Source organism: Peromyscus californicus, unplaced genomic scaffold (assembly GCF_007827085.1).
Source record: "Peromyscus californicus insignis strain IS unplaced genomic scaffold, ASM782708v3 Scaffold_13__1_contigs__length_99412109, whole genome shotgun sequence".
NCBI lineage: Eukaryota > Metazoa > Chordata > Mammalia > Rodentia > Cricetidae > Peromyscus > Peromyscus californicus.
The window spans coordinates 80,316,412-80,334,138 of NW_026294424.1; the positions used below are offsets into that span (position 1 = coordinate 80,316,412).

The 17,727-nt window shown below is 36.9% G+C and overlaps 1 protein-coding gene across 3 annotated transcripts; it reads right to left on the bottom strand.

Moving 5' to 3' along the window:
- Positions 1–5,547: 5,547 nt before the first annotated feature.
- LOC128108930 (UDP-glucuronosyltransferase 2B17-like) lies at positions 5,548–16,812 on the bottom strand. 3 transcript variants are annotated; one of them, XM_052735943.1, is made up of 6 exons: positions 16,337–16,812; positions 14,493–14,637; positions 12,981–13,112; positions 7,093–7,180; positions 6,400–6,619; positions 5,548–5,827 (listed from the first exon to the last, which is right to left on the bottom strand). In XM_052735943.1, exons 1-6 carry the CDS (start codon positions 16,810–16,812, stop codon positions 5,548–5,550), a joined length of 1,341 nt encoding a protein of 446 aa, XP_052591903.1. The 3 variants fall into 3 exon arrangements, with proteins under 3 accessions (XP_052591903.1, XP_052591901.1, XP_052591902.1); XM_052735941.1 differs by having other exon boundaries at positions 14,493–14,641; positions 16,089–16,812; XM_052735942.1 differs by having other exon boundaries at positions 16,085–16,812.
- Positions 16,813–17,727: the final 915 nt, after the last annotated feature.

Here is a 17,727-nt window from a genome sequence, read left to right on the forward strand (position 1 = left end):
TAACCCCCCTACTGAAGTCTAATGCTAAAAATCATAGTTCTGATAAGTGATTCAGATTTCCATTTGACATTAATGTTTCTCATCATCAGTTTTTCCCCCAATTCTTCCTTGTAAAATAACCCTTGCCAGTTTAAGTAGTTATTTGCAAGACTTTTTAAAAATATTGTACTTACTGTTCTTCCAATTCTGGCAATGATTTTTCACTGAAAGAAGGAAAAGGGAAATTGTTCAGGGTGGTAGTACATGCCTATAGTCTTATCACTCTGAAGATGAAACAAGAAATAATGAATTTAAGAATATATCTCATCTCTATATGTAGTCAGACCCACTTTGTCCAAAAAGTAATTGCACTTTGACAATCATACTGATTTATCTTTGCCATATTTATTTTTGTCTTTACCCTTATAACTGCACCTTTGTTATTCAACAAATAGCTATGAAATAAATACTATATAATGAATGTATAAATGAATAGGTAACTAAATAAGAAACAGATGAAGACAGAGCTCACTGTTAAAGCACATGCCCATCTTGTGTAAAATCCTGTTCAAAGGCAGGACAAATAAATCAGTAGATACATAAGTAAATATGGAAGAGGTTACACTCACACAGGATTGTTAATGACTGCCTTCAGTGCATTACGCAAATCTGAACTGGACATCTCACATACTAAATACTTGATTTGTCTTCCATATATATTTGGTACCTCAACCTCAAGAGAAGACAGCAAGTTACTGGGCAGAATTGGTTGTTTTTCTGTATTTTGCTAGCAATAACATCAGAATCCCAGAATTCCTCACTGTGTCCATTAAACACTGTTCTCTGTATTTATGTTATTTTTTTTATCATTGCCACAGTCAATCAAAAACATCTTCTGTATTATTGGATCATTTACCATGTAAAACTTTTACTTTGAAACAGGTTAACTTAGAGCTATCATAATTTTAATACATTACATACTAAATATCTGTAGTTAGACTTTCTGAGATTTTAACAGACTGGATATATAGTGGGTTCCATGGGAGCCCTTTACCTCCACCTTTTGGGGAATCTGTGCAAAGGCTGATACAATTTCCTTGGCCTTTTCTTCTGTCAAATTTCTATCATTGACCCCAGAGAAAACACCTTCAAACCATACTCTCCAGAGCTCTGGATGAAGTTTTCCATTTCTTCTAAGGAATTTTTTTTCATCAGAAAATAACAACAATAAATACAACTGAACAGATTATTATGAAGTATTTGTATTAAAAATAAAAGGTTACAAATTATTAGAGGAGTATAACAGGTAGAAACCACAGAAGACAAAATATTCCATTTTACAAACTTCAAATTTTATAGATATCCGTGCTAAGTATATTCTCATTGTTGTGAAACAAATATTCCTGATATTTTCATTTACAACAATGTAGACTTTATAGTCAGTAAGAATTATTAAAGATGTTCTTAAAATTATTATCCTCACTAAATTTATTTTTTATCTCATAAAAGTATGATTTTATTCTAGTTTTCTTTTTTGATCTGTTCCCTGGTAAACTTCTTATAATAGTTGTTTGGTAAAACAAGTCTCATACACATACATAAGTTAGTTCATCTAAATTCTAGTGTTGTGCTATATACACACATAACTTATTAATCTAAATGTCCTCTCATGGCTCATTCAGATTTATCAAATGTATTTGATACTATAACTCTAAAGGGTAATGTGCACCCATTTTAGTCTTATAATCATTCTTCAATAATGTGTAGAAATAAGGTACTTCCAATGTTGACTGTATATACAACTGATGCATAAAGAGACTGTGAACACTCTAACTGCTTCTCTTTGTTTTTCAAACAGATATCCTGTACAGTGGTAGGGTAGATGAATTCATGACACACACTAAGAATTTTTTTCATTATTATTATTATTATTAAGAAATTTTCTATTCACTTTACATACCACCCACAGATGGCCCTCCCCTCCCTTCTCTTCTTCCTCAGCATTCCCCGCCAACCCACCCTCCCATTCCCACTTCCTTCAAGGCCAGGCGTTTTTTTTTTTTTTTTTTACTCTATCTCTTAAATCCTCCTACTTCAAATAAAGATAGAGCTATCCTTCCCTATGTGGGTTGATTTTTGGTGCCTCTTAAAGACATTTGGCTGGGTAGGTTCCTGACTCAGAGTTGGTGTATATCATTCACATTTCTCTCTGATAGCTCTTTAAGAAGCATATGGACATGACTATTCCAATATATAAACAATACAAATATTGTCAGATTATGTATCAAATATATATTGCATCATACATATCAGAGTTTCATATATATTTTGTATCATACTCATCCACTAAACCAACCTGACATCCTCTGACAGCATCTGTAGTGTGTGACACACTGCCTTTAGGTATTTTGCTAGCAAAAGAGCAAGCTAGAAGGATATAACTATCTGTAATACTATTGTAATGTTTCAATTTACATTATTCTTGTTAATATGTTCCTTTTTAATAATGTTAATATCAGGCTGAAAAGATGGCTCAGCAGTTAAGATTACTGGCTTCTCTTCCAAAAGACCCAGATCAATTTCCAGCAACCACGTGGTAGCTCATAACCATCTGTAATTCCAGTCCCAGGAGAGATGCCCTTAAGCAGCCCAGATAGAGCCAAGCTAAAGCTAGGCCTTGATGTGCTAATGAACTAACTACAAGGTAGCACTGATATGTGAGTGAATCAGATGTAAGCTGTGACCCATAACAGCACAAAGATAAGGCAAAATGAAAAGAGACAAGAATTGGAACTTTGGAAGTGGCTCCTTGGATCATATGCTGTGCTCCTTCCGAGAAACAGTTTACTGAGCCTTTGTGTTGATACTCATATGCAGGAGGACATTAAAACTGGCCTCTGTGTGTGACCCTAGTTTTGGTTACCATTGCACTTCCAGCATTGTTGATAAGCTCACACATGTCCACCTGTGCTCTCAGGGACCTTCTGGACCCTCACATGTGCTGGCCTGACACAGATGAAGGACTTCTCCATGCATGGGTCAAGACTATAGCTTCCTAAGCATCCTCATGGGAGGAGATTTCCCAATGGAAACCTGCAGCAGCATTTTCTGCTGGCAACTGATCTCTGATTGGTGAGGTTTCTGTTTGACTTTTATTAACATGAAATTATAAAAAATGTTTTTTGTGAATAAACTGAGTATATTCAAAAAACAAATCTTGTGTGGGCGTGTTAATTGCTGAGGTCCTCTCTACCCACTGGCCATGTCCTGTGCATCCTCACTCTTACTTGGTTGCCTAATTGAAAATGGTACAGCTGATGAGCAAAGTGCAATTTTGAGAGTAATATTTAACCTTAACCATAAACTTTGACTTTGTGAAAATGTTAACTGTGGAAGGATTTTTGACAGATAGTGTATTTCTGAATTTATTAAATATAGGACTTTATTTCTCTCATTCAGCATTCTGAAAAAAAAGACAGTACATTTTATTTGCATTTTCCACCTCTTTTACAATACAATTTCATCCTTTTCTTTAACTCCACTTAACATTGTCTGCCTTTCCTGTTCTGAGACAATCATCAGTAGGATAATATGATAAGATATAAGAATTCTTCAGTTATTGTTTTTAAATTAATCATTGAACCAACTACCTCATATACATGTAATTACCCAATACCCAGCTGTAATCATGACTCCTATGAATGTGAGAAGGGAGGTCAGGATGAGAACATTACTCATTTCATTTTTTTCCCACTATAACTTACTTTTAGAATAAGGGTTATTTCTTTGTTTGAATTTTTCCCATAAATTTTTTTACTGATTCTTTGGAAGCTTCACATCATTCACTCCAATCCCACTCATTTCCCAGTCCTTCCATATCTGTCTTCCACCCCTGTAACTTCCCCCACAAAAGAAAATAGAAAATAAAAATTATTTTCTCATGGGAGAAGCTGCAGTGTGCCATGGTGTCTCATACTCTTTTGTACAAACAGCTTTACTTGAAAATGTTCATTGCAATGTGTCAATGGTCTGGTTGGAGGCCTCTGGCTTCTGCTACACTATTGGGGCTGGATCCTACTGAGATTCCTGTAAGATATCCTGTTGTTGCCCTGTGTCATGGAGCTCCTGCTATTTTGGTTCTGCAGGACCAGCCACTTCATTAACTCCAGCAGCTCCTAGGGGTGAGGTCAGCTGGGGTAGGTGTTGTGGTGAGCCAGCTCAAAGCCCCAGATCTTGGCCTGGGTGGTAGCTCAGTTGGTCAGCCCACCAGCTCTACCTTGCTAATGTCACCAGGGCCAGCTCTCCCATAATGTACATGCAAGGGGTGAGGCTGCCTCTCTTATGCCCACATCATCAGGACCAGCTCTTCTACATCCATGCCAACAGGGCCAGCTCTGCTGCACTGCCAAGATGAGAGACCGACCAGCTCCCCCCGACTAGGTCATGAGGTCAGCTCTTCTACACCGCATAAGGGGGCAGCTATCCCCCACTAAGTCATGAAGTTAGCTCTTTTATACTGTCATAGGGGGCCAGCTTTCCCACACAAAGTCATGAGGTCAGCTCTTCTATACTGTCATAGGGGCCAACTCTCCCACACTAAGTCATGAGGTCAGCTCTTCTACACTGTCATAGAGGGCCAGCTCTCTCCACTAAGTCATGAGGTCAGCTCTTCTACACTGTCATAGAGGGCCAGCTCTCTCCACTAAGTCATGAGGTCAGCTCTTCTACACTGTCTAAGGAGGCCAGCTCTCTCCACTAAGTCATGAGGTCAGCTCTTCTACACTGGCATAGGGGGCCAGCTCTTCCACGAAAATGCAAGTACTCATGTCACTGTTGGTGCTACAGTGTGGTGGCTGGTGAGTGGTTGGACCAGCTCAGCACATGACTCAGACATTAACAGGCCTCAAAAGGCAGCCAGACCAAGGAGGTCCATGTCACCATGGACATTGACACAGACCCCTGATACAGAATGGCCACGGACCCAGATATGGCCCTCTGTGGCATCACAGGTATCACCGTGGCCTCAGATGGCAGTGCAGGCCTCTGACATCTGGTTGTTCCCTGCTGCCTTCACCTCTGCAGTTTTGCCTCTCTTCGAAGAGCACAAAATGCTTCTACTTCTCTTTCTCTCCCGTCTCTCCACCACGTATTTACTCATCATAGTGGTGCCTGCCTCTGCCCAGGCCCAGGCCTCTCCTTTGTTTGAATTTTTTAAAATATTCGTTTTTATTTGAGAAAGGGGAGGGCTTATTTCATCTCATAGCTCCCTGTCCATTACTGAGGAAAAGTAGGTCAGAGGTTAAAGACACAAATCAGAAAGTAGAACTGAAGCAGATGTAATGGAGGGACTCTGCTTACTAGATTGTTCCTTATAGCTTGCTCAGTGTTTTCATTTTTATTATGTCTTTTATTTTTTGAGAATATAATGTAATTACATTATTTTTCCCTTCCTTTTCATCTGTCAAAATAAGATATGACTTGATAAATTAATCAGTGAATATTTGGAAGACAGTTCATAAATTAGAATGATGCTGAAATTTAGTTCATGTAGTACATTCTCAATGAGATCTACTCATTCTTCATCTTCTTTCCCATCTTTGCAAACTTTTGATAAATGAATAAGCTGGATTTTATGGTAAAGAAAGCCATGGCTGCCACACAAGCAAGTAGGAATCCAATCACATCCAGAGAGTGGTACTGGTACCAGGTGAGGTTATAGGCAAGTGGTCTCAGGTGCTTGGCTCCTTTGTGGCGCATGACAAACTCAATCCAGAAGACGGCTCTGTCCAGGGGCTTTATGGGCTGGTCATGGTGAATGGCTGATAACCACATAGCTTTCTCTTTATAGCTGAAAGAAGTAAAATTCACATCAACTTACATAATGAATGAAAAACGCACGTGTATAATTTTTTGTGTAGATAGTAAAGATAATTACAAAAAAGTAGAAGGAAAAGGAATTATGTTTTCTGTCCATGACTAGGAAGATCTTCAGAGGCATGTGTGAGTTCCTTGAGCATGCATGATTAAGCATAGAAAAAGAAAAATGGAAAAAGATAAAATATTCCTAAAGTAGAGTTGTGGGACAGCTAAGCCTTAAATACAAAATATATCAAAATGAGATATTATTTGATTATAAAACTTCAGTTACCCATAAGCAATTATTAATAACTTGGTGTGCAAAGTGCATACTAGTGTCAGGAGGTATCAGTAGAAGACAAATCCCTTTCAAATCTGCATGGTGGTGCATATTTTTGTAAAGCAGAAAGAGAAACACCAATGCACTGACTCATGCCCTAACTTGTCTCTGTAACTACCATTATTTTTGCCTTCAGGAAAATTGTTGCTGCTTTAGTCTTCAGTAAGGACAATGAATAATAAATAAATAAATAACAAATACACATATTAAAATGTTATACTCACGAAGGATTGTCTATGACTGCTTTCAGTGCGTTGAGCAAATCTGACCCTGACATGGTTCTAATATTTAATGCAACAGCTGCTCCTTTGGCCACCATGTAGGCAATATTATCACATTGTTCTCCAAACAAAGGAATGCCAATCATAGGGATTCCAAAATGGATCGCCTCATAGAGGCCATTAGCTCCACCATGAGTTACAAAGGCTTTGGTTTTTGGATGACCTAGAATAAGATGAATTCTGTTTAGCATTAATTAGCAGACTTAGACATGAAATGAGAAATATATACTATCAGGAACTAAAAGGAGATTTTCTATAAGAATATTCTTTTTTATTAATTAAATTTGTTTATTTAGTTTACATCATTTATTTAGTTTGCTCTCTCCTTATCACAAGAAAACCTACATGAAGATTCTTATACTCATAACCTGAGTGAAATGTTTTCCTGTTTAGAGCAAGAAGATACTAAATTTACAGAGAGATGTTTGCAGATTGGTTTATGACTTGAGATTTGAACTATGAAATACTGATTTCTACTTAAACACTTGGAGCACATGGTAGATAAGAGGAAATGGGTGTTAAAAAAGACCAAGTACACACCAGAACTTGTTATCTTAAATAATCAATACATTCACTAAGTGTAGTATAAGGGATTTTGAAGTCAACTAGGATAGGTTTGTTTTGCCAGAGTCTTACCTAGAAGGTCATTCTGGGGGAGCCAATTGTAGACTCTGGTATTGGGTCCTAAGGTGTCCGGTGTTTTACCATCAAATCTCCAAAGAACCTGTTAAGTGTTAGATAATCTTTATTGCTGGAGAAAAATTTAATATTATACAGGCTGAGCAGGTTATATTTAGGAATATGTGAGTATACATATGCATATATGTATGTAACCAAAACAATGAAAAAATATTTACGAATCTGAAAGAGAGCAAGGAACATGGATATGAGAGGGTTTGGAGAGAGGAATGAAAAGGGAAAAATGATGTAATTGTATTATAATTTCAAAAACAGAAATAATCAAAATAGAACCTTTTAAGTTTAGATATAACATAGCTGAATACCTCCCATAGGAGGGATGGAGAAATCAGAGGAGGTGAGAAATGAGAACTATTGAGAGACTGAGACGAAGAATGTGTCAGCAGTCTCTGTGATTATTTTTCCATTCAGACAGGATGAACATCATCATCATTTTCCAAGCAGAGATATTTAGACAAATGAGATGGTTGATGATGCATGAAAATATTTAATACACTGCCATGTTGATATAATTCAATTTCAGAAAAGAGTAGCACATTACTAATAATTTATATTTTAATAAATAGATTTTGATAGTTTGATAGTCTAGTTTAAATATCATTATATTGTAAATGCTTTAGAGTTTACTTTAATTCACTTTTTCCATGTTATTTTTAATGAATTTCAAGTTTTTGTCCTTGATTATTCATTCATGACAAATATTTCTGTTCCACAATTCTCTCTGGTCTGTAGTTCTTGAAACAATGCCATCATGTTGGCCAATAAATATGGAGTCATCTGACCCATCCTGAAGTAACCTTGCATAGTGTAGAGATGGAACATTGTCCTGGAATGGAGTCACATGAGAATTCTGAGTGCTTTAGAGAACACTCTAAGAAAACAGAACAAGAGTCTTGTGACCTCAATTTCTTCAAAACACATGATTGTTCTTGGCATGTGTTTTTACCCTCCTCCCAGGTGTAGCAGAGTGGAGTGGGTCTACTTCAGGTTAACCACTGCTGCTTGCTGTTGTTATCCAGAGAATGTTTAAACTGTCCTTTTTGTGACTCTGTGGTGGTTTGCAAGAAAATGGCCACCTAAGCAGGTGGCACTATTAGGAGGTGTGGCTGTGTTAGAGGAAGTGTGTCACTTGAGGGGATGGGCTTTAAGGTCTCTTTTGTTCAAGCTTTCCTCAGTTTGACTGTCAGTGAAGTTCCTGTTGCTTGTAATTAAAACATAATCTGGTAAATGGAGATGGCTGATTGACTTCTGAAATGTTAATGCCACCATGTGACCAATGGGAGCTTTACAGCCTGTTTTACCTGCAGACAGCTATTGTTAAATATTGGGCTTTAATAGTTTGACATTTAAAAGATTGCTTTTAATTTATACATATTCATCCTGATAATAAGGTATATTTGACCTTTTGTGTTCCTCATTCAATCATAAAGAACCTCAGCTCTGATAGCAATGGACTGTATAACATCAAGGCATGACAAATCCTCTATTACGTGTCAATATTATGTAGGAAAGCTTTTAGAGCTTGTGAGTAAGGCCCTCCTTCAGGCTTGTATTTGTTAGGTTTCAAACCTGGGACAAATGGCTGAGGTGCCTATCTCACATTTCAAGGCTGACCTGGCTGTCTGTTTTCCCTTCAATCCCTCAGACCCTACCTGTCACAGGGACCTTCTGGCTGGCATACACTGCCCCCTTTCCTGAACTCTCCAGCCCAGAGGGCTGTGCTGGTCTTCCCTAGATAATCCAACAATTTTGTATGCCCGCTCTTTTTTGTACCTTTGGCCATCTGGTCCCCTCTCTCCGCTCTACCTTTCCCTCTCCCTTCTCCTCACATGGCACAGCTCAGTCTGTTCACGACCACTCTGGTCTCTCCCTGTCCCTGTCCCTGCCTCTGGCTATGCTATCATATATCTATACTAAACCTTCTCCTCCACCATAATTAGGAACAGCCATGTTATTCCCTTTGTTTTTATTTCTTTTTTTTGTTCATTCAATATTATTCATTATAGTTAGTCACCATCAAAGAGAAAGAGCTGTGGTCCATATATGACATCACTCAGGATGTGCTACATAAAAATGGGCTTATTATTACACCTCAAAAAGTACAAAGATCATGCATTGTGTAATATTTGGGGGAACTAGTTACTAGAACAAGTGCTAAGAACCACCACCCCTGCCCCCGCAAATGTCCATTAGACTCGACAATTTAATAATACTCAACAATGACTTTCAACCATTATTAGGGAATATTAATTGCCTACTATTAAATTACCAATCTATTAAATCTCTGAAAGGAGACACAGCACTGGACAGTCCTTAATGTTATCTTGGGAGGCAAAGGAAGAATTACAGCTTTTGAACTGAAACTGAAGGAGACATTTGTGTATCGTGTGGATCCTTTGCTGCCTTAAAGCTACTTATTTTCACCACTAAATTGTCTCCTACAGGTAATATAGCATAAGAGAATGAGCCATTGGGATGGGTTTATTTACAGTATAAGGGTCATAAAATACTAACTGTTTATGTTACTCTTCTCATTCAATTAGTAAATGAGGGGAGGACCCAATGTCAACACTTACATGGATTTGAGTCTTGCTGTATTGTATTACCTCTAAATAACAATAGGTTTAAAAGAGAGTTTCTGAACCCTATGGATTTTCAAATTTCATTTATGCATTACTATGGAAGGATAGGACACTGTTTTAATTTCATCTTCTATCCTATTATTTCCTGGAATGTGTTTTTGCTCTCCTCCCAGGCGTAGCAGACAGGAGTGGGTGTACTTCAGATTAGCCATGACTGCTTGCCATTATCATCCAGAGAATGTTTAAACTGTCCTTTAGGTGCCTCTGTGGAAAACATGTTTTTGCCACACATGGCTTGCTGTAATGATTGTATACAGCTTCAACTTATGTGATCTTAATGCTCAGAGTACAAGTTGTGGGATTCTCTGAATAAAGCTGGCTATTGCATGAGACTTTAGTCTGCTTCATTTATAGAGTCCATTCTCCTAAGTGCAACTAACTCTGGATGGTGATAGTATAGGTTTTAAAACAAGACATTAAACCTTCTGTATCATTTTCACCCAAAACGACATATGTTCTTTGTAGAGCAATTTCTGTGGACAAACAGGGTCAGAACATGCCTGTATTGTATGCACATTGGAACTCCATCTGCTGTCCAAATGATGACTGTGACCACACCAAGTGAGACTGACATTTCATTTTTTTTCATTTCTCTGGGAATTTCATGTAATGTGTTTTTATCATATTCACTCCCCCACCCCAATCTTCCCTAAACCACCCATCCCTATCCTCTCCACTTAGTGTCATTAAAAAAAGAATCTTTCAACACAATTGGTCAACTGTGCACTCTAAATATTCTCAGATGTGTGGTCTTCCAGGAGAGAATGATGGACTTATCAGGAGCTACTCTCTTCCTCTCTCACATGCTAATCATTGTCAATAGTTCCATGGCTTTGGGTGGGATTGTATACCCACCTCCCCTCTCCATAATCAGATTTGCTCTGATTTTAGTTGCATAAGTTTTGTTCACATCAATTCAAATCTAAGTAATCATTGTTTTTTCATGAGAAATCAATTTTGCATTAGGATTTTAAGAATCTAATTATAGATATACAGATCTCTAGTCACTAATAGCAGAAAAAATGCATATAGAATTTTGAAGGAGAATCCACATTATTGGATTGTCACTGAGGTTAGAAATATCTTTGCCCATCTCTACTTCATTCTCTCTTTCTCTCCCTGAATGTTCTGTGTTATGTTGTAGTTTATATGAGCCAATTCATGTGTGTTAATGCTGTTTAAGCATTCCAAGGCAACTTTGTGGAATGGATAAGACTACTATCTTCAGATATTCATTCTGATGCCTCTCCTGTTAGAGACAGAAATCTCTTATTTGTTTGATTTTTTTCTGCTGCTGGCCCACAGGAATTCTCCTATTTCTGCCTTCTGTTTCTGATAGGAATGTTGGTATTAAAGGCACATTCAGTATCATTCCTGACTTGATAGGGTTTTTTTTGGGATTTAAACTGAGCTGATCATACTGCACTAAAAACATTTATCACACTGAGCCATTTCTCTAGCTGAGAAGTTCATTACTTTTGGCAAATAGATGTTAAACATGTAGTAAATGCTCTGTTTTATGAGGTTTGTCAGGGCATTCTAAAATTATTAACTTATCTGGGGCCTGGATTGGAACTGATTTGGGTATTGAGGAGCATATTAATCTCTGCAAGGATACTTTGCAGTCTACTGTAAATAATTTACTATTCACAAGTGATGTTATTGAAAAATATCCCAAAAACTAATGACACTACTTTATGTCCCACTGATTGTTATGTAGGCCTTATGACGAACTGCAGATTTTCCTGCAGAGTTCAAAATGTTCTGTGACAGGAAAACCAGTCCCAAACTAAAGCCTATGATAGCAGCTAATGTTAGAATTCTCAGACAATCTCATAAAAGGGAGCATTATCCACATGACTAACACGAATTTGCTATGTTACTAATAAAATTATGTAAAGGATTAAAAAATTAATATAAGTGATTAAAGAGAGGCTGTTACTCTACAAAGGGTAAAAATATTCATGAACACTCAAATTTAATCCGTAGAAAATTACTTTGTGGCATGCTTTATGAAATGAGTCATCTGAAACTTTTTTTTTAAACTTTAGGTTCCTCTGGACTCTTTCTTATTTTCATATTTCTTCCTTGAATGGTAGGAGCTTCACTCTGACTGGTGACAAGCAGGGTCCTGTCTTCCATCTTTTATGATGCACAGAGATCAGTGTGAGGGACGCTCCCATCTCAACCTTTGCTTTATTTATTTCTCTTACAAATATTGGCAGTCAAATCCAGACTAGAATGAAAATTTTTTTAATTCTCTTTCTTTCAATTAGCCAAAAATATACTCTGATGGAGAGTTGGTGAGACTTGAACTCCCTTCCTTTAAATGGCCCTCAACCTGCACACTGAAGAGGCATACTCCAAAGTTAGGATGTAGAGTCATGCTACACTCCCAACTTTTTCAATACCTGCTTATTTCTGGGGATGTCTTTCTGTATGGTGTGAATGTGTTGCTCTAATTTATTGATAAATAAAACAGTGATTGGCCAGTAGCCAGACAGGAATTATAGTATAGGCGGCATAAACAGAGAGGATAATTCTGGGAGTAGAAGGTTGAGCCAGGAGATGTTGCCAGCTACCGCTACCATGAAAAACAAGATATAAGGATACTGGTAAGCCAGGAACCATGTGGCAAGGTATAGATTTATAGAAATGGGTTAATTTAAGATATAAGAACTAGATAACAAGAAGCCTGCTAAGGCCATACAGTTTATAAGTAATATAAGTCTCTGTGTTCACTTGGGTCTGAGCAGCTGCAGGAGCCGGGTGGGCACAGGAAAACTCCACCTACAGCTTACTGTTATTCTGGTAGAAATAATAAATAAAAAACATCCTCTCCTGCAAAATCTAATGTACGCAGTGACTTTAAATATTCAACAATAGAGGAAGCGACTATGAAGAATTTGGCTGTCTACATACTCTGGATAGCAAGGTCATTATCATGCCAGCCTTTCAGAATGTGCCCACAGTGGCCACAGTGTTTTATCCAAGTCACTCTCAGTCAAAAACACCTTCTGTAGCATTGTACATCTGTTGTGAATATCTGTTTCTAAATGTGGCTAAGGTAGATTAGAGCTTTCTCAAAACTTTACCTTTCACATTGTCATTTCTATAATCAGACCTTCAAGGACTTTCACAGACTTAGTATACAATTGACTCCCATGGAGCACTTTACCTCACCTTTTGTGGAATCTGAGCTAGGGCCCACGCAATTGCATTGGCCTTTTCTTCTGTCATGTTTCCAACCATTGACCCCAGAGAAAACACCACAACACCATGCTCTCCAGAGCTCTGGACAAAGTCTTCCATCTCCTGTGAAGAGAATTTGCTTCATGACTAAATAACAATTATAGAAAAGTTACTTATGAAACCTCTATGGAAGACTAGGAGAAGAAAAATTAAAGTGTTCCTAGGAATTTTTAGAATAGTAGTTTTAAAACATACAGAAGACAAAAACGGCAGTATCAAAGACTTTGAACTTCATAGGCATCAATACAGAGTGTACTCACACATTGTGCCTCAAACATTCTAAATATTTTCCTCTGGCAAAATCAAAACTCAGGAGTGCAAGCATCATATATGAAGTAATCATAAAACTATATCTTCATTGACATGTTTTCATCCTACAGAAAGGGTGATATTTTTCCCTTGCTATTTCATTTTTCTCCTCTAATGGCTTATTTAATATTGCTAACTAGTATTTGATGAAATAATATCTATGTTGTAGAATGTACATATGTGGTAGTTAACACAAACTTCATAGTATGATTAATAAAATGTTTTGGTTATTTGTGAAATAATCAAATGTGAAACATTCAAGTTGTGCATAAATAGGATATTTTCAGAGATGACTTCCGCAGTTTACTGGTTGGATAAAAACTGTGTCTATGCTGTTTCTCTAGATATCAAACAATTACCTAGGATAGCTTTTGATTAATTAATCATAGCTTTTGATGATTGACAGTTTCTAATGTGATGAGTTTAACTAACTTAATTTCAGTATCTTTAGTGAATGGGTTTATACGTGTGTGTGCAATTTGTACATGTGTGTGTTTGTGTATGTGTATGAGCTTATGTGTATGAGCACATCTCTCTCTCTCTCTCTCTCTCTCTCTCTCTCTCTCTCTCTCTGTGTGTGTGTGTGTGTGTGTGTGTGTGTGTGTGTGTGTGTGTGTGCATGTGTCAGAGTGCTGAATTATTTCCCTGCCTTTGTTTTAGCACATGGATGCCAAATGTTAAAAACTAATGTCTTCTTTATCAATATTTAAAATAGTTTTTGAGACTGTCTCATATTGAACACATATCTCACCATTTTTATCAGAATAGTGGACAGCAAGCTCCCTGTATCAACCTGTTTCTGCAACCTCAGTACTAATTCATAGTAATGTGTGGAGACACCCAGCTTTTTACATGGGAGTTGGGATTGAAACTTACATCCTCATAGTTGCTTGCTAAGGATTACCCAATGGCTAACTGCTAAGTACCCTATCTGACTTAATTTAACTTACTGATATAAATATTTTCATGGTCTATCACATTCTTTCCTGAGTTTGTTGAACTCCTAGTTAGCAGGATGTTTAATTCCACTTCCTATATCTTTCTGTCACTGGGAGAAAAATATAAGGAGAAGTGTTGAATCACTTTCACCAGAAATTAAATCAAATGAAAAAGAGATAACATAAGCTTATTTACCTTAGGCAAGGGTTTTGCAGGTTTGCAGTGGAGTCCTCCAACATAGTCAACATTCGGTAAAGTTGGGTGAGGAAACTCCAGATCCCAATAGGATCTAATGAGCCACATTTCTGCTTTGCCTACTGTCTCAGCGAAGGTAGTGGGCCTTCCTAAATGAAGAAAATGAGTACGCGAGGAAGAGAAAATTTGACAGGATTGTCATCTGAATATAAAATACATTTTCTTAAAAATGAAAAAAGTTATGTTTGATGTAGAACATGTGCATTTAAGAACCAGTGTTTATTGACATGTAACATAATTTGCATGTGTAATTCATTTGTGACTTACATAATATACATAAATGTCACTGTGGGTTTATTTTTAAAGCAAACTGTACGAATTACCTCATGTTTCTCCAGTAATTTGAAATAATAAATAGTCATTGAAATAACCCACTAAGCCACTATATGAACGAGCACACACTTTACTCCTCTCTAAATCTTCAAAAGGAACAGTGCAAATCTAAGGTCCAAAAGTCACACCACATTGTATACCCTGGCCAGACTTCCCCAGGATCACTGTGGTTTGTAGATAGTCCTTCTTCCTTGTTTTACAAAAGAAGTTGTAAAGTTGATGAATGTCTGAATTTCTGGTTAGTGTCTCTACTTCTGTTTCATTTTAAGAAATTTAACAGTACTTATCCTATAAAAACAATATCAATATTTTCAGAAATTATAAGAGTAGAAATTTTTGGCCAGTCTTAACTATAGCATATTTTAAGAGAAAAAAACATGACTTCAAAAAGTAAAGACCGAGTGCATGTGTGTCCCTGCTTCTGTAGTGTTTAAACAGTGGATGTTAGGAAAGTACACAATAAAGGATGTGGCATTGGCACGAACCTCAGTTCCATTTTTAAGCCTGTGAGCTGACATAGTATCTTTCAAAACTAAGGGAATTCTCTAGAAAATGCAGAGAAAATATTTTATGATTTATATTTTTATTTATGTGTCTGTGTGCGTAGGTGCTAAGTTTATTCAGGTGCCTGCAAATACCATAAAGCAGTAGCTTCCTGAAGCCAAAGTTACAGGCAATTTTGAGCCACTGGATCTGTGTGGGTGCTAGTAACAGAAACTAGGTACTCAAAACGAGCAGAAAACACTCAACTTTTGTCATGATTTCAGATCCCACGTTCTCATTTTAAATAATGACTGTGGCCTATGTAAAAGACAATGATTTCTTGAATGTCATATATATATTGAAACTGTAAAATATGTCATCCTGTAATCTACAGAAATCAAGATTTGGTTAACTAGCTAGTGACTTATTAAAACAGATGAAAAAATTACAGTAAATGAGTAAAAGTTCACTTAGGGAAGTCTGCTTGCATCTCTTTGCAACTGTCTAGCTCACCAGAATGTCCCATGTCAGGACTGCTGCCTGCTTCTATTTGATCAATATCGTGAGCTTTTACAGGGTTTGTGAGTTGGGTAGTTAATATCGTATTACATAGGATCACCTATAAAAGACAGCTTCACTTTGTATTTCATGGACATAAGAATGCATTTAAATACTCATGAAATTTAGGTCAATGAGTTACTGATAAGAAACATAACTTACCCAAAGTTTCACTGTAAAACTGATCCCATTTCTTCTCATTAAATGTCTGGAACCAAAAGTCAAAATAAAGCATACATATCATATTTTTCACCCTCTCCATGAATGTCATTTGACCACCTAATCCAGACAGAATCATAGGTACATAGGAGGGCGGGAGTATTAATCCTCCACTGTACTTTTCCATTCTATAACCAGGAGTGAAGCGAAGACTGTACAGAAAAGGGATCTGGAGAAGTTCAGCTATCAGCTCCCCACAGGGGCCAATGGCATCTGAGAAAAGGACATCAAACTTGGAATTCTGTAGTTTTGTCATAAGTTGTTTGTTTGTAACTGTGTCTTTACAAAGACTTTGATAGGTATCAGAATATTCATCAAACACATTTTGGAGCAAAGGAAAATATGATAAACATGTATCTCTTGGTATCTCGTAAATCCATACATCCACAAACCTTGTGAAAAACTCTTCCAGATCGTCTTTACTGAGAGATGTGGGAAAAGTCTCAAACTTCAGGGTAGGTGATTTTTGGGGATCAACAAAGATAGAAGATGCAGGTCTCAGAACTGTCACTTCATGACCCCTCTGTGCAAGTTCATCCAGTATTATCTTCAGATTCAGCCAATGACTGAATTCCATCGGCCATACCAATACCTTCCCACAATTCCCAGGTCTGAAGTAGCAACTCATCTGCAGGAGCAGCAGAACAGACATCCACTTCACAGGCATCCTGGGAAATCCAATCCTCTGTTCACAGTGTGTTCCTTTTTGTCATTGTTCATCCTTATATCTAAGAAGAAAAAGTCATGAGTTAAAATATAACCCAAGTTGATTAAAGGAAATATACTAAATGACCATGTTGAACTTGGGAACTGACTGGAGATAGTAAAAGCAAATATTAATTATTTCATATTGCATACGGGTGTTTAATATCACGTTTTGTATTAAAACAAATTTAGGAGTCAATGACCTGTTTGCATAACTTTTCTGTTTGTAAGAGTTTTGAATAATAGCAAGAACACTGTTTTAATGCAAGTTTAGTCAGAACTTTCTTCTCAACACAGAACCTAAGATGCAGTAATTACATGTTTATAAGTATTTTCTGGGTATCATTTTTCAAGAGTTTTTGTAAGAATGACGATTAATGTTTTCACTTATATATAATTTCTAAAATAGCTTGACAGTGCACCTAACTAACTTGAATGACAGAAGCCATGAGAAGTATCAAAAATAGAATTAACTTATAGCATGTAAAATATGACCTCTAAGATTACTACATATTTACAAAAAGTCAGTTTGACAAATGGAAATCACTATAATACATACACATTCAATTATATTCCACAAATGTCAGATGAGAATAAAAGACTCTACCACAGTAAGAATTGTTGTTCTGAACACCTCACTTCAAATCAATGGGGAGATCACTCAGGGAAAAATTCAGCATAAGAATTTAATATGAACTCAACTAGCTAAACAGAGAGTTACAGAAAATTTCATTCAACAGATACAGAATACACATGCCCCTCAACAGCACATGGCACACTGCCTTGGAAATACCATGAATAGGACCACAGAAACAATTCTCAATTAACAGATACAAAGTAAAAGCACAGTTTATGATCATTGCATAATAAAACAGTA